Consider the following 22,040-nt stretch of genomic DNA (forward strand, 5'->3'; position numbering starts at 1 on the left):
CCTCCCCCCCTTCTCCTCTGAGCTACATCCCAGCCCTATTTTTATTTATTTATTTATTTATTTATTTATTTATTTATTTATTTATTTTCGTGGTACTCTACCTCCGGGCTATACTCCCAGCCCTATTTTCTATTTTATTTGGAAACAGGGTCTCACTAAGTTGCTGAGAGCCTCACTAAGTAGCTGAGGCTGGCTTCGAACCTGCACCATCCTTCTGTCTCAGCCTCCCAAGCGCGAGGATTACAAGCCGATCACACCCGGCTTTATTTATTTATTTATTTGCAGGTCTGTGGATGGAAACCAGGGGCATTCGACCTCAGAGCTACACCCCCTGCCCTATTTTTTATTCTTTATTTTGAAACAGGGTCTCACTGAATTGCAGAGGGCCTCACTAAGTAGCTGACGCTGTCCTTGAACCGCGATCCTCTGGTCTCACCCTCCTGAATGCTGGGATTACAAGCGTGCGCCACCAAGCCCGCCTGTTATTATTTTTGAAACAGGAGTGATGAGAGTCTCACTACTTGCTGAGGCTGTCCTCAAACCTGTGATCCTCCGTCTCAGCCTCCCAATCACTGGGGTTACAGGCATGCCCGGCTATTTTTTAACTTTTTAAATTTATTTATTTGCTTTTTTTTTTTCCAGTACTGGGGAATGAACCCAGGGGCATTCTACCTCCAAGCTACTCCCAGCCCTTTTTTTATTCTTTATTTTGAAACAGGGTCTCACTAAGTTGCTGAGAGCCTCACTAAGTAGCTGAGGCTGGCCATGAACCTGCGATCCTCCTGTCGCAGCCTCCCAAGTACTGGGATTACAAGCATGTGCCACCATGCCAGCTTTTTTTTTTTTTTTAAACATGGTCTCACTAAGTTGCTGAGGGTCTCACTAAATTACTGAGGCTGGCCTCAAACTTGCAATCTTCCCATCTCAGTCTCCCAAATACTCGGATTACAGGTATATGACATGCCGCTTGGCTGTAATATGTAAATTTAATTGTATCTATTTGGGGACTAGGGATTAAACCCAGGAGCATTCTACCTTCAAGCTGTACCCCCCCCCAGCACTTTTTTATTTTAAAACACAGCCTCCCTGCCTTGCTGAAGGTCTAGCTAAATTTCTGAAACTGGCCTCAAACCTGTGATCCTTCTGCCTCAGCCTCCCAGGAACTAGAATGGTAGATGTACACACACCATCATGCCCAGCTCCGGAGATGGCCATTATAAAATGAGAAAGTCAAGCTGGGCAGGTGGCACACATTTGGAATTCCAGTACTTGGAAGGCTGAGACAGGAGGATCAAAGGTTCATGGCCAGCCTCAGCTACTTAGTAAAGCCATCTGCAACTTAGACTTTATTTCAAAATAAAAAAAATAAAATAAAGCTGGGCGTGCAGCTCAGAGATAAAATGCCCCTAGGTTCCATCCCTAGTACCAAAAATAAATAAAAAATAAAAATAAAAGCTGGGCCTGGTAGCGCACGTTTATAATCCAAGTACCTGGGAGGCTGAGACAAGAGACCACAGGTTTGAGGATACCCTCAGCAAATGGACTCTTATCAACATAGTGAGACCCTGTTTCAAAATAAAAATAAAATAGGACTGAGGGTGTTGCTCAGAGGTAGAATGTCCCTGGGTTAATCCCCAGTACCAAAATATAAAATAAAATAATAGGAAGGGCAGCCAGGCGTGGTGGCGCACACGCTTGTAATCCCAGCATTTGGGAAGCTGAGACAGGAGAATCACAGTTTGAGGCCAACCTCAACTACTTACTGAGGCCCTTTGCAACTCAGTGAGACCCTGATTCAAAATAAAGAATTAAAAAATAGGGCTGGAGGTGTAGCTCAGAGAGAGAATGCTCCTGGGTTCCATTCCCAGTACTACAAAAGGGAAAAAAGAATAGAAGTGGACAGGTGCAACTCAGTGGTAAAATGCCTTAGGTTCGGTCCCCAGCATTACAAAATTTAATTAAATTTAAAAATTCCCCAAGGACGCCTTTTTCAGACTATATGCTCGTCGGAGGGAGGCAGGATTTGTCTCACTCTGATGAAGAAAATGCCCATGTGGGACGTGCTGGCGCACGCTTGTAATCCCAGCATTTGGGAGACAGAGACAGGAGGATGGCAGTTTGTGGACAGCCTCAGTTGCTTAATGAGACCCTTTGCAACTCAGTGAGTTGCAAAAAACAAAAGAATAAAGCCAGGCATGCTGGCGCACGCTTGTAATCCCTGCGCTTGGGAGGCTGGGACAGGAGGATAGCACAGGTTCAAACCCAGCCTCAGCTACTTAGTGAGGCTCTCAGTGACTTATTGAGACCCTGTTTCCAAATAAAGTATAAAATAGGTCTGGGAGTATATTTTGGAGGTAGAAAACCTCTGGGTTCCACCCCCAGTAGCACCAAAAAAAAAAAAAAATCAAAAAACAAAAGAATAGCCAGGCGTGGGTGGTGGCGCATGCTTGTAATCCCAGCGCTTGGGAGGCTAAGACAGGAGGATCACACAGGTTCGAAGCCAGCCTCAGCTACTTAGTGAGGCTCTCAGCAACTTAGTGAGACCCTGTTTCCAAATAAAGTATAAAATAGGGCTGGGAGTATAGCCTGCTGGGTTCCACTCCCAGTACCACAAAAATAAATAAATAAATAAAAATAAAAGAATTAAAAAAAATCAGGATGGGGGTGTAGCTTAGAGGTAGAATGCCTGAGTTCCATCCCTAGTGCCACCAAAAAAAAAAAAAAAAAAAAAAAAAAGCCCATGCCCCAGGTCTTGGGATGCCAGTCCCACCATACTTAGCAGGGTGGCCCTGGGTCCCAGGAGCGCAGGCCCTGTAGGGGCCTGTGTTCAGTATGGTCTCGTACTGGAGGCTGACTCCCCCACCTCGCTGGGTCTGTGTGTTCCTCCAGTGGGAGTGGTGGTGGAGAAACTCCAGAACATGGTCCCCAGAAGTACCTTGCCCTCATAGGCCAGGCCCGGCTTGAACTGCTTCCTGGTGTCCCTGGAGAAGCGGATGTCCACCAGCTGCCTCTGGACAGGGGTGGAGTCATCAAAGGCCACCTGGCGGCTCCCGTCCCGGCTGATCACTTCAGCCCAGATGCTCAGCCTGCCCCGGAAGTGCTCAGGGACGTCTGCTGGGATCATGCCCCTCACGCAGATGTCGAAGTCCTGGGAGCCGAGGATCTAGAAGGAAGAGAAATGCGGGGCTTGGGGCTGCAGCAGCCTGAGCGGCGGCTCACAATGCACACTGGCGGCCAGGACTCTAGGCTGATTGGAGGGCCGGATGATACTCGGAAGACGCCCAATCTGTGCCTACCGCCACTGCGAGGCTGACCCTGCCCCCCTTTTTTTGTGTGTGGCACTAAGGATGGAACCCAGGGGCATTCAACCACCGAGCTACACCCCCAGTGTTAGGATAAGCAGCCCAGTCATGCCAAAGATGGCGCCTCTCTGGCTTCTCTTCTGGATTGTGCTGATTACCTCATAGCCAGCCAAAGGGGGCACGGGATGCCCAACAACCAGTCCCCTGATAACACACTCACTGGGGTATGAGCCACCCAATCAGTAAACGCCCCGTACTTTGTGCAATCTTCCGCTGTGAGTGGAAACCCCCTCCTCCCAGCTGCCTGATATAAAAGGGAGCTGGGTTGTCTTAAAAAAGCTTTTGCTTGCTTGCTTATCTCCGATGGCTGGCCTTGGGTCTTTCCTGCACCAACCCTTCATTGGTGCCAAAACCCAGGAGGGAGACCCCTCTATCTAGAGGACTCCCTCCTCCTGGCTCTCCCCTGGCCGGCCGTCCTGGTCCTCCGTTTTGGGCGCTCGCTCTCCGCACCCACCACCACCGGCCATCCCGACCATCTCTGTCACTCTGCCAGCTGGGTAAGTCCCCCTTAGGCTATCTGCCTGAGTCTGGCTATAGCAGGGTATCTGACCGTGATCGTCCGGCTCTACCCTGACACCAGGCTGGGGGGGGGGACTGCACCCCACCACGGCCTTCAAGGCTACGGTAGACTCCCATGATAGTCTACTGCTTCATTTAATGATGAGATAACGGGAAGGAAGAACAGGCCCTGCTATTCTTTCCACTCTCGTCCCTTCCTCCTTCTAACACTCTCCATTCTGATAACATTCTGATACCATCCGTCCGACTGATAAAGTCCGACTACTGTCTGTCTGAAAATCCTGGTGCTAGGTGTCCCATGACCTCCAGCTCCGGCCCAGGCAGACTGTTCTCGGGTGACGACCTGAGGACGTCTTCAGCCTATCTGATCCTACTGGGTACAGGGAATAATCGGCCATCTGGGGACGCCCATTTTGGTCCTTTATTCCTTTACTGGTCCGGGACTTACTGTTTTCTCTCACCCACACCTTCTCAAACACCAGAACTCTTCTCTCTCTCTCTCTCTCTCTCTCTCTCTCTCTCTCTCTTTCTTATCCTTATCTAACCCTCTCTCTTTTAACCTCTCCCTCCCTCTTTCATAACCTTTCACCATGAGAGCCTCTTCTTCCATCCCGGATACTGCCCCTTTAAGGTGTCTACTTAATGATTTAAGCCGTCTGTCCCTTACCCCTGACATTAAACCTAAATTGGCCTCATTACTCTCTGGACAGTAACAACCATTGACCCCCCCCCCTGGGATCCCTTGACCCTCTACTCCTCCGTGATTTAATTACTGTGAGCGCGCAAAAGGGTGGAAGGAGATCTACACTCTTACCCCGATCTGTGTTCTTCCTGTACCTCCCAGAAAGTTCTTTTAGCCTGCAAACCCGCTGAAATTCCCTCTAAAAAACCTTCCTCTGATATTCTCCCTGAGTCAGATATTATAGGCGTGCGCTTTCAGCACAATCGTCTTTTTCTCAGCCGTCTGCCTTCCCATAACCACCCCCTCACCACAAATTCCTCCAGCGTGCTTATCTCTTTCTCCGTGTTCTGCTCTCCCACAGACTTTACTCCCTTCTTCACAAACCTCAACACCTCCCGGGAAACCTTCATCTTCTCGTCTCTACCTCCCCCGTTTCTCAGATTTCTCCCAACCAGCCTTTAGTCCTCCGTTAACAAGATCTCGTGCTCAATCTCACTCTCCTCGGCCACCCCCGTGTCTTCGATCGTGGCTCCTCTCTGTGAGGTGGCTGGGACCAAGGACATAATCAGAGTTCACATCCCCTTCTCCATGGCAGATTTGTCCCAGATTCACTCCAAGTTGGGTTCCTATACCTCCAACCCTGATATCTATATCAGAGAATTCTGTTATATCACTCAAGCCTACAGCCTCACTTGGCATAAGCTTTAAAAGTGTTTGTCTTCTAACATTCAGAGTTCAGCTGGGATAACAGCCAACTTTTAGCTGACCAAGGTCAACACTGGCTGAAGCTCTTGGCTATCAGAAGTTTACTCTTATTACATATTAGTTCATGTGGCTTAAACTTTTAAAGGTTTAAGTTTATTAAAAATTTCAAAATTGTCACTAAAGATTAATACACTTTGTTTTCTTCAGGCTAAGGCAACTACCAGTGGCTTCCTGGTAATAGATGTTTAAATTGTAATATTGTTCTGAGAATTTATTTTGTTTAAATGATGGTTTAATCTATTGGCTGATTATTAAGATTCAGAGGAGACAAACGCAAACACAGGGACAAGCCCATTTGATAGCCCTGCATTGGGTAATAAGTCTTTGCCCCCTCAGAGATACCAAAGGCTTCTCATACAGAGAGAGAAAGGGGCTAATGGCTTGGTACCTGCCGGTACAACGTGCCTGATTTCCTCCACTCCTGAAAGGAGTCCATCTGCATCTGGGCTGTGCCATCTCTGTAAAGAGAAAAATACTGGAAAGCATGTTGCCCTCATCTCTGAAGGGAAGTGAGGTCGTCTGCTCCCACTGTGGCTGGCCTTGAAGACTAAAGACTGAAGATGCCCTAGGCTTGGCAAGGCCCCTCTGATCAGCCCTCTAACCAGCAAGAGAAAGTCTGGGTAGCTCTTGAGGTGTCAGGCAGAATATTGACTTTTATACAGGGCTTAGTTCTCTGCTTGCTTTGTCTCTCCTAGAGTTCTCTTCTATGGAGACCTATTCTGTTAAAAATTATGCAGAAAGGCATTACTCTTAGCCCCAGCTTTACACCTGCCAGACCAAAAAAAAAAAAAAAAAAAAAAACCTTTATTCTATACATACATGAAAGGGGAAGACAGGGCCTCGGAGTTCTTGGTCAATAGTATGGGCCCACCTTTGCCCTGGTCACATATCTATCCAAATAACTAGATACCACAGTTAAGGGTTGGGCACCTTGTCTTCGTGCCCTGGCAGCAGGCCACCTTCTACAAAAGGAAGCCCACAAACTTACTTTCGGAACACCCTTAACCATTTTATCTCCACATCATCTTCGAGACTTGCTTACCTATAAAGGCCTACAGACTTTACCTTCCTCTAGGATCTTATCTCTCTTAGTTTCCTTCCTCCAAAATCCCTTCCTTTCTTTTGAGGCCGGCCCACCCCTAAATCCTGCCTCCTTGCTACCAGAAGCCACAACTGACCATCCTTCTCCCATACACAATTGCTGTGAAGTTTTAGAAGCCTTTCTTCCTTGTCCCTCAACCATCTTGAGAGAGGCATTAATGGATCCTGATCTTACTTGGTTCATTGATGGGAGCTCATTCCTTCTGGATGGGATACAGAGGGCGGGCTACGCCATAGTCTCATCCATCAAGATAATTGAGGCCCATCCTCTTCCTGTTAATACCACCAACCAACAGGCCGAGATAATGGCAGCTATCAGAGCCTGTACATTAGCGGCACAGAAAACTCTCACCCTGTACAGACTCCAAATATGTTTACCACATCTTAGTTTCACATGCTGCAATTTGGAAGGAACAAGTTCTTCTCAATTCTAAGGGAAGAGACACTATTAATTCTAAACTGATAGCCAAACTCCTCCAAGCTTCTATTCTCCCACAGCAGTTAGGCATTGTTCACTGCAAGTCTCATCAGACGGACCCATCCCCAATAACCCAGGGAAATTCTAGGGCTGACCAGGCGGCACGGGAGTCAGCCCCCAAAATTTATCAACCCCTTCCCTTCTTATTGTTATTACAGGATGCTGACGACACTCCCTCACCAAGTCCTAATACCTCCGACTCCCCCTTTGATTCCGACCATTCCCATTCTGACCTGCGGTATCTGCATTCCTTATTTCATTTAAACCCACAAAGCCTTGAGTTATTCCTACAATTGTTCTTTGTTCTCACACCCAAGGACAAAAAATTTCTTCATCAGATTATATCTAATTGTATCATTTGCCAAAGAACAAACCCAACCACTCCCCTTAGACCTCAGGCCTTTCCAGCCCACCAGGCGAGGGGACATACTCCACCTGCTGATTGGCAAGTGGATTATACCAATATGCCCAGGGTTAAGAGATTCAAATACCTTCTCTTCATCGTCGACACTTTCTCAGGATGGATCGAGGCCTTCCCAACCTCCAATAAAAGGGCTTCTACAGTATCTGATCTCCTAATTTCTCAAATTATCCCCCGCTTTGGCATGCCTTCCTCTTTACAATCTGTTAATGGCCCTCAGTTCACTTCCCAAATAACTCAATCTGTAGCCCGAGCTCTATCTCTGCCTTGGCATTTTCATTGCCCATACCGTCCTCAAGCATCAGCAAAAGTAAAGCGTTCTAATTGCACTCTTAAAGAAATTCTCACAAAGCTGTCTCTGGAAACACATTTAGATTGGATAAAATTACTTCCCCTGGCTCTTTTACGCGTTCAAGCCTTACCAAAAAACCCTCCCTTTTATCTCCCTTTGAGATCATGTTTGGTCGCCCCTTATTTCCCCCAGGAATTTCTCCTCATTCCAATGTCTTTCCTCCACAAATAGCCTTTCCGCTCTTATCCCATCTCAGATCAGAACTCTGGAAATATCAAGACTGGCTATTCCCAGATCCTCAGCAGACCCCCACCATTTCCTCTTTAACCATAGGACAACAGGTCTATTTCAACCCCCTGGGAGACAAACCTACCTCACAACCTAAATGGGGTGGCCCAGCTTAGGTTATCCTATGTACTCCTATGGCTGCTAAACTTAAATTAAATGATAGCCAATATACTCCCTGGATTCATATTTCTAGGCTCAAACTGGCTCCAGAATATATCCAACCACCTGATTCAGCAGCTTCACAAAAAACACGGATGCCTCAAGATAATAGACCAACTTATATGTCCACTATCTCTCCCATAATCCTCTAAAACAACAAATATCTCGACTTTGCTTGGATTCTCCCATACCTGAAGATGAATAACTACCTTTTTGTATTCACTAGTTTCATATGCTTTCCCATAATCTTTTCCTCCCCTTTTGTCTGGAGATTCAAGGTTCAGCAAACCTACACCGAAGACAATACAACGGTCACTGAACTAGCTGCAACGGCTGATTGCCCCCTGATGGGATGTTCTCATAGTATATAATTAGCCTTCTCTCCTACCATTAAGCTGTTTCATCAAGATATCTGCCCTTATCTTTGTTTTCTTTTTGACCAAACTGAAAGTTTTTGCCGCAACCCAAATTGGGATAATGTATATGGCGGATGCCCATACTGGTCATGCACATTCTACAATGCCTATCTAGGACAACCAGAATCAGGAAATTTTAAATTCAATTCCAAAACTAAAACCTACCTCTATACTATTCCTGGCCCTTGGGACCCAAGATGGGCTTCTGGAGTCATAGCCAAGGTTTACTGTAACGGATATGCCTCTACCCCTTGTGGTTCACTTTATTTCTTCCATAAATATATATATATATATATATATATATATATATATATATATATATATATATATATATATATATATATCTCCATTGACACCCGAATTTCACAAGTTCCCACAGATATCCAACATTCAGCTCAGGTGATACTTAACTCTTTCCGAAAAATCTCTGACTCCGCTCCATCTTCCCCTGCATATACGTGGCTTCAACTGATTGCCAAAACTCTGTCAGTTCTAAATCTCACCTCTCCCTCCTTGAGCCCCTCAAACTGTTTCCTTTGAGCATCGCTAGCTTGGCCCTTGTGAGCTGCAGTTCCTATAAATGCCTCTCAGTGTGCCTTCGCCTCTCAAACTAATTCATTTCATATTCTCCAAAATATTCCCTTATGGGAACCCAATGACAACAATATCACCCAGCCAAATAGAGTTTGCATTTTTGTGACATTACCTTCCTCCTGAGATCCCACTTGTCAGTACAATATCACTCTTGCCAGTCCCAGCTATACCCAACCAGGCCATTTCTTCTGGTGCAACGGGACCCTCAGCAGCGTCATATATACCAACCCCACCACTCCCTGTTTCTTGGTCACGATGGTCCCACAACCGATTCTACAGCTATGCTGAACTACAATATCTGATTACCCCACCCAAGCTTACAAAAGGACTGCTTTTCTCCCTATTGTGGTTGGGGTATCCTTGACCTCCTCCCTCACTGGGAACAGGCTTGCGGGAGGGGCCCTGGGCTATGCCTTACGGGCCACTGATGATTTGGGCAATAAACTTCAAGGTGCCCTCACGTCGACTGCCGAATCACTGTTGGCCTTACAGAAACAGGTTACCTCCCTGGCCCAAGTAACGCTTCAAAACCGCAGGGCCCTTGATCTCTTGACAGCTGAAAAGGGTGGAACCTGTGTTTTCTTACAGGAAGAGTGTTGCTATTATGTTAATGAATCAGGCATAGTAGAGCAAAATATACTCAGGCTTAATGAGTTAACAATAAGATTAAAAGGATCTCAAAAACATCCCTTTCCACATGGTTTCAGTCCCCGATACGTACATGGATATGGCCCATCCTGGGTCCACTTTCTTTTTTTTTTTTTTTTTTTTTTTTTTTGGTGGTACTGGGGTTCCTGGAAGCCCTTCTACCTCTGGGCTACACACCCAGACCTACTTTTACATTTTTATTTGGAAACAGGGTCTCCTAAGCCAGCGCGCGTGGCTGGTTTAGAACCTGCGCGATCCTCCTGTCTCTGCCTCCCAGGCGCGGGGATTACAAGCGTGCGCCACCACGCCCGGCGTGGGTCCACTTTCTATTATATTTGTTGCCTGCATGTTCTTACTCTGCGTAACTAAGCTCATACAAAACCAGGTAAATAAAATATCTAATCAGACTTTTAACCAGCTTCTTCTTAGAAACTACCAGCTTTTAAATTCAGAAGATACCGATTCCCAGGGATGATTGACAGCGTGCCGAGATGGATCCTTCACGATGGAGACTTATGATACAAGCCCTCGTGGAAGACAGCTGGATGATACCTCCCATTCACCATCCTGATGACTGGCTCATGTCCCTGTGGGATCTGCAGCTTCAGGGAACATTCGTCGACTTTCTCCCGGACCAATTTGCCATTTCATGGCCTGGACTTGGGGGCTGCTTTCCCTACTCCTCCCGGCCCCTTCCCATCGCCGCCCCCTCTCAGCAGGAAGTAGTCAGAACGATTATCCGACACCCCCTGCCCTAAAAAACCAAAAAGGGAGGAATGTTAGGATAAGCAGCCCAGTCATGCCAAAGATGGCGCCTCTCTGGCTTCTCTTCCGGATTGTGCTGGCTACCTCATAGGCAGCCAAAGGGACCACGGGATGCCCAACAACCAGTCCCCTGATAACACACCCACTGGGGTACGAGCCACCCAATCAGTAAACGCCCCGTATTTTGTGCGATCTTCCGCTGTGAGCGGAAGCCCCCTCCTCCCAGCTGCCTGATATAAAAGGGAGCTGGGCTGTCGTAATACAGCTTTTGCTGCTTGCTTATCTCCGACGGCTGGCCTTGGGTCTTTCCTGTGCTGACCCTTCACCCAGCTTTTTTTTTTTTTTTTTTGGTGGTACTGGGGTTCCTGGAAACCCTTCTACCTCCAGGCTACACTCCCAGACCTATTTTACATATTTTTTTTTGGAAAGAAGGTCTCTTAAGCCAGCGAGGCTGGCTTCGAACCAGCACAATCCTTAAGCGCGGCGATTACAAGCGTGCGCCACCATGCCCGGCCCCCAGCCCTATTTTTTAATTCTTTATTTTGAAACAGGGTCTCATTGAGTTGCAAAAGGCCTAAGAGGCTGAGGCTATCCTCAATCCTCCTGTCTCAGCCTCCCGAATGCTGGGATTACAAGCATGCGCCACTATGCCTGGCTCCTTCTTTTCTTTTTGGCGGGGGGGGGGGGGTGGGAGATTTTAACCCAGAGGCATTTTACCTCCAAACTACATACACTTTTTTCCTTTTTTGTTTTGAAACATGGTATTGCTAGGTTCCTGAGAGTCTTGCTACATTGCTAAGATTATCCTCAAACCTACGATCCTCCTACCTCAGCCTCCCGAGTCTGGGATGACAGGCTTGTGCTACCACGCCCAGCTCCTTTTCTGTATTTTCAAAGTCTCCGTGTTCCGTCGTTGTGGCGCACGCTTGTAATCCCAGTCCTTGAGGAGGCTGAGACAGGAGGATCACAGGTTCGTGGACAGCCTCAGCTACTTAGTGAGGCCCTTTGCGACTCAGACCGTTTCAAAATAAAGTATAAAAGATTTAGCTGCGGGTGTAGCTCAGAGGTAGAATGTTCCTGGGTTCAATCCCCAAAACCACAAAAATAAAAAATAAAAAAAAAGTGGGTTGGGGTGTGGCTGGGAGATAGAACGCCCCTGGATTCCATCCCCAGTTCTGCTACAGTAACAACAAAGTCTCTGTGTTTTGCTTACAACAATTATATCATCAGAAAAATTCCCCAAATATATATATATATATATATATATATATATATATATATAATATATATATATATATATATATATTTTTTTTTTTTTTTTTTTGGTGGTGCTGGGGGTGGAACCCAGAGGCTTTCTACCTCCGGGCTATACTCCCAGACCTTTTTATATTTTATTTGGAAACAGGGTCTCACTAAGTTGCTGAGAGCCTCACTAAGTAGCTGAGGCTGGCCTCGAACCTGTTCAATCCTCCTGTCTCAGCCTCCCAAGCGCTGGGATTACAAGCGTGCGCCACCATGCCCGGTTCCCAACTATATATCTTTTGGGGCACTGAAATAAAATCTGTGACTGCGGGAGGGATGGAGCGGGCCAGCGGCTCACCTGCGTGGTCCTCAGGACAGGTCTTCCCACCTCATGGCCGTAGTAGCCCACACCATTGACGGTCATGTTTATTGTTAAGGTCCCTGACACGGGTTTCCCAAAGGTATACCTGCAATGAAAGGACATTCCCAATTTCTTTTTTCTTTATCTTTTGTTTTTACTTATTATTATTATTATTTTTTTTTTTTTAGTGGTGCTAGGGATTGAACCCAGAGACATTCTACATCCGAGCTACACCTGCAGCCCTATTTCATTTGTTTCTTTATTTTATGTTACTACAGATTGGGCCCAGGACCTTCTATATCTTGCACTACACCCCCACACCTATTTTTTAATTTTTATTTTGAAACAGCGTCTCAGTAGGTTGATGAGTCTCACTACTTGTTGAGGCTGTCCTCAAATGTGCAATCCTCCTGTCTCAGCCTCTCATGTACTGGAATTACAGGTGTATGCCACCACGCCCACTTCTTTTTCTTTTTTCCTTTCTTTTTCTTTTTTTTCTTTTTCTTTTTTTTTTTCATGTGTGTGTAGGGGGGTTCTGGGATATTCTACTTCCAAGAGACATCTAGACCTATTTTTTTTTTTCTTTTTGCAGTACTGGGCATGGAACCCAGGAGCACTTGACCTCCGAGCTACACTCCCAGCCCTATTTTTTATTCTTTATTTTTATTTTTATTTTTTTATTTATTTATTTTTTTGGTGTTACTGGGATTCCTGGAAGCCCTTCTACCTCCGGGCTACATTCCCAGACCTATTTTATATTTTTGAAACAGGGTCTCTTACGCCAGCGCGGCTGGCTTCGAACCTGCGCCATCCCCCTGTCTCTTTTTCCCAAGCGTGGGGATTACAAGCGTGCGCCACCACGCCCGGCTTTATTCTTTATTTTGAAACCGGGTCTCATTGAGTTGCAAAGGGCCTCACTAAGTAGCTGAGGCTGTTCTCATACCACGATCCTCCTGTCTCAGCCTCCCAAATGCTAGGATTACAAGTGTAAGCCACCACACCCGGCTCTTATTTTTCATTTTGAAGCAGGATCTCATTAAGTTACAGAGAGCTTTGCTAAATTACTGATGCTGGTGTTGAACCTGTGACCCTACTGTCTCAGCCTACCAAGTCTTAGAATTACAGGCATGCACCACCATGCCCAGCTTCCCAGTTTCCCAAGAAACCCCAGGTGGGGCAGAGGAAAAGAAGTCAGCCTCACACAGTGTGGCCACAGCATTGCTGAAGCTGGCCTCAAACCTGTGATCCTCCTGTCTCAGCCTCTCAAGTACAAGATTACAGGTGTGCACCACCACACCCAGCTATTTATTTATTTGTTTGTTGTTGTTGTTGTTATAGTACTGGGGATGGAACCCAGGGGCTTTGACCTCAGAGCTACACTCCAGCCCCTTTTAAATATACCATGATACGGGCACGGTGGCGCACGCTTGTAATCCCAGCGCTTGGGAGGCGGAGACAGGAGGATCACGCAGGTTCAAAGCCAGCCACGCTGGCTTAAGAGGCCCTGTTTCCAAAAAAAAAAAAAATTTTTTTTAAATAGGTCTGGGAGTGTAGCCCGGAGGTAGAAGGGTTTCCAGGAACCCCAGTACCACACACACACACACACACACACACACACACACACACACCTAAATATACCATGATGATAGCAATAATAAATGAAATGAAACATTGAATGTAGCCAGAACCACACACAGCTGGAAGGCCTGGCTGGGGAGGCCGCAGGGCAGGAGTGGGAGCCCCAAGGCCGCACCTGATGCCCTTCAGTGACTGGGCTCGGTCGCAGGCTGCTATCAGAGGCAGCCTGGTCCAGGACCCCTCTCCGGGTAGGGGGCACGGTGGCTGTGGGAAGCTGCTCTTGCTGCCAGCTGTGGGAGGGCTTTGGAACTGGGGACACCCCAGGTAAAGCCCTGGGGGGGGGGTGCTGAAGGGGGCGGCTCAGTGTCAGGGACTCCACAGGGCAAGGGGGAGGGCGATGCCGAGGGGAGGGCGATGCCAGGGGAGGGCCTCCTCACCTGGCCCGCACCGTGCCGGTCTCACAGCCATCCAGGTCGCAGATGTACCGGGGAGGGTGTATCCACAGCTCAAACTTGGGCAGCACTGAACAGAGAAGGCAGAGGGGCGGCGTGGGGGCCCTTGTTCCTGAGGCCACCTCCCAGGAGGGACAGCAGAGCCACCGCGGTGCCAAGCCTCGCCAAGCCTTCTTGGACAGCGGTCCAGTGCAGGGCTTTTTTTTTTTTTTTTTTCGGTACTGGGGATGGAACGCAGGGGCATTCTACCTCCAAGCTGCACCCCCAGCCCTATTTTTTATTTTGAAACAGGGTCTCACTGAGTTGCAAAGGCCTCACTAAGTAGCTGAGGCTGTCCGTGAACCGTGATCCTCCTGTCTCAGCCTCCCAAATGCTGGGATTACAAGCGTGCGTCACCACGCCCAGCTTAAATCTGGGGATTTTGCTGGACCAACTATTTCCTACATTTGAGGGATCACAGATCCAGTTTCCGGGAGGAGACACCTCCCCACTTTTTTTTCTTGGTACTAGGGATGGAACCCAGGGGCAGTCTACCTCTGAGCTACCCCCCCCAGCCCATTTTAGTTTTGTTTTTATTGTAAAACGGTCTCAAAACCGGGCGTGGTGGCGCACGCTTGTAATCTCAGTACTTGGGAAGCTGGGACAGGAGGATCGTGCAGGTTCAAAGCCAGCCTCAAGCTAGTTAGTGAGGCTCTTGGCAATTTAGTGAGACCCTATTTCCAAATAAAATAAAATATTTTTAAAAATCTGGGTCGACCCTGTTTCCAAATAAAATGTTTTTTAAAAACTCAGGGAAGAAAGCCCCTGAGTTCCATGAGTTCCATCCCCAGTACCACACACACCCAAAAAAAAAAAAAAAAAAAAAAAAAAAACCCCAAAAAAAAAAAAAACAGCTCGCTAAATTGCTGGGGATAGCCTCCAACCTGTGATCTTCTGGGATGGCAGGTGTGTGCCACCATCCTGGCTACTGAAATCATTTCTAATTTTTTTTTCTTGGTGGTACTGGGGTTCCTGGAAACCCTTCTACCTCCGGGCTACACTCTCAGACCTAATTTTATACTTTTTTAAATTTGGAAACAGGGCCTCTTAAGCCAGCACGGCTGGCTTCGAACCTGCATGATCCTCCTGTCTCTGGCTCCCAAGCGCAGGGGTTACAAGCGTGCGCCAACACGCCCAACGTTGTTTTTATTCTTTTATTTTGAAACAGGGTCTAAGTAGCTGAGCTGTGATTCTCCTGTTTCAGCCTCCCAAGTACTGGGATTATAAGCGTGCACCAGCACACCCAACTTCTAATTTTTTTCAGTTTGGGGGGAAGTATTGGGGATTGAACCCATGGACATTTTACCTCTGAACTACATCCCTGGCACTATTTTATTTTTATTTGGAAACAGGGTCTCACTAAGTTGATGAATCTCACTACTTGCTGAGACTGCCCTTCAACCTGGGATCCTCCTGTCTCAGCCTCCCGAGTATTGGGATCATAGTATGTACGCCACCACACCTGGCTACCGAAATTTCTTTTCTTTCCTTTTTTTTTTTTTTTTTTTTTTTTTTTGGTGGTGGTACTGGGGTTCCTGGAAGCCCTTCTACCTCCGGGCTACACTCCTAGACCTATTTTTGCATTTTTATTTGGAAACATGGTCTCCTAAGCCAGCGCGCGCGGCTGGCTTCGAACCTGCGCGATCCTCCTGTCTCCGCCTCCCAAGCGCGGGGATTACAAGCGTGCGCTACCACGCCCGATTACCGAAATAATTTCTAAAAAAAACAGCTCCTGGCACCAAGATGGGCCTTCAGAACATGGGGACCGGGGTCGCCGTTCTCCTTCTCTGCAACTTCTTCCCTACATCTGAAGTTTCTCCCCAGCGTCAAGTTGCAGGGTCCTGAGACCCTCCACTTACCATACTTCTGGACTTGGAAGGACTTGTTGTACACGTGGCCCTGTGTTTCCACAAACACGAGCCACTCCCCCAGCACTGGCTGGTCAGACAAGGGGAAGCTCATGTTGGTGACACCTGCGTGGAGAGACGCCCTTCACATGTGGGCACGGCGGTGAGCGGACAGTGCCCGCAGCCCGCACTGATGTTGAGAAAGGGAATTCTGGGAGCCGGGCGTGGTGGCGCGCGCTTGTAATCCCAGCATTTGGGAGGCTGAGATGGGAGGATCGCGGTTCGCAGACAGCCTCAGCTACTTAGTGAGGCCCTTTGCAACTCAGTGAGACCCTGTTTCAAAATAAAGAATAAAAAATAGGGCTGGGGTGTAGCTTGGAGGTCGAATGCCCCTGGGTTACAACCTCAGTACCAGAAAAAAAGGAAAGAAAAGAAAAGGAATCCCCAGGGCCTGCAGCTCCCCAAGGGATCTGGATCCCAGGAAGGTCAGCAACCCACACCAGGAGGAAGGTGGGTACAATGCCAGGAAATAAGGCCTCAGTAAACCCCAGAGCTTGTGTTAATAGGCACGAGGCCCCGCTGGGTCCTGGCCACTGAGGGACCGAGGCACAGGAGGGGCGAACTCCTGGCCCCCAGGTGGACAGAGCCTGCCCCCTGCTCCTCCTTGGTCCCTCCTGCTGGGGCAGCATCGGGGGCGCAGGGAGGAGGGCGCCCCAGACAGCACATCCTGGTGCATGTATGTGTGTTTGTTACTGGAGATTGAACCCAGGACATTCTACCTCTGAGCTACACCCCCAGGCCTGTTTCATTTATTTGTTTGTTTATTTTGAAACAGCTGAAGCTGGCCTCAAACCTGAAGTCCTCCTTTCTCAGCCTCCCAAGTATGGGGATTACAGGCGTGAGCCACCATGCCTGTCTTATACAACAAAAGTGTGTTGTATCTGCAGCCCCCAAACTGCCGCTGCAGGAGAAAGTTGACGGGGTGGGAGAGTGGACTGACCGCAGCATAAGGCCGTCAGGTCTCTCCATTCCATCATCTGGGAGCCGCGGGGGTCCTGCAGGGGCCGGTGCAGGCTGTGAGCTCAGGGTGGCCCAGCAGGAGCCCAGCGCCAGGCCCTTCCCAGCCCCCCCTCCTGGGCACTGGAACCGAGAGTGGAGCCCAGGTGGGGAAGGGACGGATGGAGGAGCTCTTCCTTCAGGGCCCTCACGCGATGACCACGGAGACACGTAGGCAGATCCCGGGACCAGTCAGGACTGGGCAGGTCACGCCGGCCCCGCCACCTTGTGAGGTGTGGGGACCCGTGGGGAGCGACCCAGGAGGTGGATAGTGAAAACAGACCCGGTCTTACAGATGGTGGGCTGTGGGGCCTCAAATCAAAGTCAAGGATGGGGGTGCGGATCACTTACCAGGACGTAGGCGTCCACCTGCAACACAGACATACGCGGCAGTGACCTAACTTCCAGAAAGTTCCCAACCGCTCCTGCATGATCCACCTTCAGGCAGGTGCCTGTGGTCGGCTAAGTCCCCCCTCCCCCCCCCCAGATATGTATGTGGAAGACTTCTACAGTCAGATGTGGTTTTCCCCCAAAAAAAACTTATGTTGAAATTTAACTCAATGTAATGGTGTCAAGAAGTCATGGGGCCTTTAAGAGGTGATTTGGCATGGAGGCTTCACCCCCCTGTCTCCGGAGTGGATTCGTTCCTGAGGATGTCATAGAAGAATAAAAAAGTCAGATGTGGTGGTGTACACCTGTAATCCCAGCACTGGGGAGGCTGAAACAGGAGGTTCGCGGGTTCGCAGCCGGCCTCAGCTACTTAGTGAGGCCCTCCACAACTCAGTGAGACCCTGTTTCCAATAAAGAATAAAAGTGAGCCGGGCGTGGTGGCGCACGCTTGTCATCCCCGCGCTTGGGAGGCAGAGACAGGAGGATCACGCAGGTTCGAAGTCAGTCGCGCGCGCTGGCTTAGGAGACCCTGTTTCCAAATAAAAACGTAAAAACAGGTCTGGGAGTGTAGCCCGGAGGTAGAAGGGCTTCCAGGAACCCCAGTACCACCAAAAAAAAAAAAAAGAATAAAAGTGGTGGTGCACACTTGTAATCCTAGTACTTGGGAGGCTGAGACAGGAGGATCTGGGTTCATGGCCAGTCTCAGCTACTTAGTGAGGCCCTCCAGAACTTAATGAGACCTTGTTTCAAAATAAAGAATTAGCCGGGCGTGGTGGCGCACGCTTGTAATCCCCACGCTTGGGAGGCTGAGATAGGAGGATCGCACAGGTTCAAAGCCAGCCTCAGCTACTCAGTGAGGCTTCCAGCAACTTAGTGAGACCCTGTTTCCAAATAAAATATAAAAAGGTCTGGGAGGATAGCCCAGAGGTAGAAATCCTCTGGGTTCCACCCCAGTACCACCACCACCACCCCAAAAAAGAAAGAATTAAAAATCGGGTTAGGGGTGTAGCTCGGAGATAGAATGCCCCTGGGTTCCAAACCAGTACCACAATAAATAAATAAACAAACAAATAAATAAAGGCTGGGAGTGTAACTCAGAGACAGAGACAGACAGACAGGCAGTAGTGTTTTAGGGTCAAGGGGGAGCGGCAGCCATGGGTGGTGGCCTGGCCAGGTGTCCCCGGCAGGTGGTGAGATGCAGCCTGAGACCAGCCTCACCTTCTCGTCGACGGGCCTGAGGTCAGGGCCCACCGTGAAGACGCCGATGTGCACTGGAAGAGAGAAGAGGCCAGGGAAGCTCCAGTGCCCCGCAGCCCGCCCTCCCCGCCAGCCCGCCGCCACGCACCTCGGTGCAGGGGCCTGTATACCGGCTTGTCCAGCTGGATGAACACAGAGGCGCCCCGGCCGTCCACGGTCACCGACGTCTGGTTGTGGAAGAGGGGACCCTGCTCTGCCGGGCCGCGGAAGCCCCACACCTTCAGGAGCGCCTGGCCCTGGAAGCCCACCGGTACCTACGAGCGGAGCACGGGGCTATGGGGCTCGGAGTTGCCCCAGGGAAGGCTGGGATGCTGGGGAGACATTAGCGGGTCCAGAACAGCCGGGAAGACCAGGCATCCTTCAAGGGATGCTGGGCCATTTCTGGAGATGTTTGGGGTGTCGCCATGACGACGGGGTGCCACTGGCGGCTAGTGAGCAGAAACTAGAAATGCTCCTGGTGCCTCACAGGATGGGCAAGTGGGCCCACTCTAAACGCCAATGGTGCTGAGGCTGAGACACGGCTCTCCTTAGAGCTACGCAGCCTTCCCTGTGACCTGCAACGTCACAAAGGTGCTCGCACCGATCACCTGGGAAGAGCGAGGAAATCTTAGAACAGCCAAGGGCATTTACAGGTGGAGAGGAGACAGACCCTCCCCCTCATGCATATGTGAATGTGCGGGCCACAGACCCGGCCCCCACGCATCTGCTGATGTACATGTGCGCAGGTGTCTCCGAGATGTGTTCCAGAACTCCCCAGGGTATCCAAGTTCATGCATCTAGAGGCTCTCCTATAAAACACCATCATCCTGGAAGCGGGCGTGGCGGGCACGCTTGTAATCCCGGCATTCGGGAGGCCGAGACAGGAGGATCGTGGTTTGCAGCCTGCCTCGGCTACTTAGTGAGGCTCTCCGCAACTCAGTGAGACCCTGTTTCAGATTAAAGAATAAAAAATAGGGCTGAGGGTGCAGCTCAGAGGTAGAATACCCCTGGGTTCCATCCCCAGCACTACCCACATAATAATAATAATAATAATAATAATAATAATAATAATAAGGCTGTGATATAGCTTGGAAGTAGAATGCCCCTGGGTTCCATCCCCAGCACTACCCACACAATAATTAGTAATAATAATAAAAAAAATAGGGCTGCGTATAGCTTGGAAGTGGAATGCCCCTGGGTTCCATCCCCAGCACTACCCACACAATAATAATAATAATAAAAAAAAAATAGGGCTGCATATAGCTTGGAAGTAGAATGCCCCTGGGTTCCATCCCCAGCACTACCCACACAATAATTAGTAATAATAATAAAAAAAAATAGGGCTGCGTATAGCTTGGAAGTAGAATGCCCCTCGGTTCCATCCCCAGCACTACCCACACAATAATAATAATAATAATAATAATAATAATAATAATAATAAGGCGGCTGTGGTATAGCTTGGAAGTAGAATGCCCCTGGGTTCCATCCCCAGCACTACCCACACAATAATTAATAATAATAATAATAAATAATAGGGCTGCGTATAGCTTGGAAGGAGAATGGCCCTGGGTTCAATTCCCAGCACAGCCTTTCGGATCGGCCATCCGCGACGGAAGCACCGCCAAGAAGCAGATCCTCACGAAAGCCCTTACAGAGAAGACCATCCCGCTGGAAGCTGAACCTTCAGATACTGAAGAAAGCGTAAAGGCCAAGATCCAGGGTAAGGAAGGCATCCCCCTGACCAGCAAACATTGCTATTTGCTGGTAAGCAACTGGAAGATGGGCGAACCTTGTCTGACTACAGCATCTACAAGGAGCCCACCCTCCATCTCGTGCCGAGGCCTCGTGGTGGTGCTGAGGAGAGGAGGGAGCCTCACACCGCTCCCAGGAACAGTCAGCATAAGAAAGAGGAGGGCAGGCTGGCTGTCCGGAACGCTCTAAGGTGGATGAAAACGGTTACTCGGTCGCCACCACGACAGCTTCTTTTTAAGTTTTCTGTTGTTTTAAAACAGAGTCTCTTGCCGGGCGTGGCGGCGCACGCTTGTCATCCCCGTGCTCGGGAGGCGGAGACAGGAGGATCGCGCGGGTTCGAAGCCAGCCGCGCTGGCGTAAGAGACCCTGTTTCAAAAATATAAAATAGGTCTGGGAGTGAAGCCCGGAGGTAGAAGGGCTTCCAGGAACCCCAGTACCACCAAAATAAATAAATAAATAAATAAATAAATAAATAAATAAATAAATATAAAGAATAAAAGAGTCTCACTAAGTTGCTGAAAGTCATGCTAAATTGCTGAGGTTGGCCTTAAACCTGCAATCCTTCTATTTCAGCCTCCCAAATACTGAGATGACCATCATGTGTCATTACATCTAGCTCCCATACATTTTTTTTTTTTTTTTTGGTGGTACTGGGGTTCCTGGAAACCCTTTTACCTCTGGCCTACACTCCCAGCTCTATTTTATATTTTTATTTGGAAACAGGGTCTCTTAAGCCAGCGCGGCTGGCTTTGAACCTGAGCGATCCTCCTGTCTCCGGCTCCCAAGCGTGCGCCACCACGCCCGGCTATCTTTTAAAGACTATTTTCAAGCTGAGAATGGGAGGCTGAGGTAGGAGGACTGCAGGTTCAAGGCCAGCCTCAACAACTTAACAAGGCGATCAGTAACTTAGTAAAACTCCATTTGAAAATTAAAAAATTAAAAATGGGGCAAGGTATATAGCTCAGAGGTAGAATGCCCCTAGGTTCAATTCTAATACCACAAGAAAAAGATTGCTTTTTAGTATGTGTGCTGCTGAAGTGAGCACAGAAAAGATTGCTTTTTAAAGTGAATCTAGGCTGGCCATGGTGGCTTACATTGTAATCCCAGCATTTGGGAGGCCGAGACAGGAGGATCCGGGTTCGCGGACAGCCTCAGCTACATGGTGAGGCCCTCTGCAACTCAGTGAGACCCTGTTTCCAAATAAAGAATAAAAAATAGAGCTGGGGGTGTAGCTCAGAGGTAGAATGCCCCTGGGTTCCATCCCCAGTACCACAATCAATCAATCAATCAATTGGGTCTGGGAGTGTTCCTCCATTATAGGGGTGCACCACCATGCCCCACCCTTCTTTTCTAATTTTCATTATTCTTTTTTTTGGGGGGAAAGGGGTTGAACCCAGGGACATTCTACCTCTGAGATACAACCCCAGCCCTTTTTATTTATTTTAAAACAGGGTTTTGAAAAGCCGGGTGTGGTGGCGCACACTTGTAATCCCCGCGCTTGGGAGGCTGAGACAGGAGGATCGCACGGGTTCGAAGCCAGCCTCAGCTACTTAGTGAGGCTCTCAGCAACTTAGTGACACCCTGTTTCCAAATAAAA

General features: G+C 48.7%; 1 protein-coding gene across 1 annotated transcript in view; it reads right to left on the reverse strand.

Moving 5' to 3' along the window:
• Positions 1-22,040, reverse strand: part of CPAMD8 (C3 and PZP like alpha-2-macroglobulin domain containing 8) — a gene marked incomplete at both ends in the record, with an annotated part of 70,652 nt that overhangs the window by 43,348 nt on the left and 5,264 nt on the right. Inside the window, 8 exons of the mRNA XM_080715416.1 lie at positions 2,936-3,163; positions 12,091-12,199; positions 14,109-14,193; positions 16,022-16,135; positions 17,010-17,064; positions 17,417-17,434; positions 18,674-18,726; positions 18,801-18,966. Of these exons, the coding sequence (XP_080571542.1) occupies positions 2,936-3,163; positions 12,091-12,199; positions 14,109-14,193; positions 16,022-16,135; positions 17,010-17,064; positions 17,417-17,434; positions 18,674-18,726; positions 18,801-18,966 (828 nt within the window). The remainder of the gene's footprint in view (positions 1-2,935; positions 3,164-12,090; positions 12,200-14,108; positions 14,194-16,021; positions 16,136-17,009; positions 17,065-17,416; positions 17,435-18,673; positions 18,727-18,800; positions 18,967-22,040) is intronic.

The sequence above is a fragment of the Muscardinus avellanarius genome (genome assembly GCF_963383645.1).
Source record: "Muscardinus avellanarius genome assembly, chromosome: 18".
NCBI classification, from domain to species: domain Eukaryota; kingdom Metazoa; phylum Chordata; class Mammalia; order Rodentia; family Gliridae; genus Muscardinus; species Muscardinus avellanarius.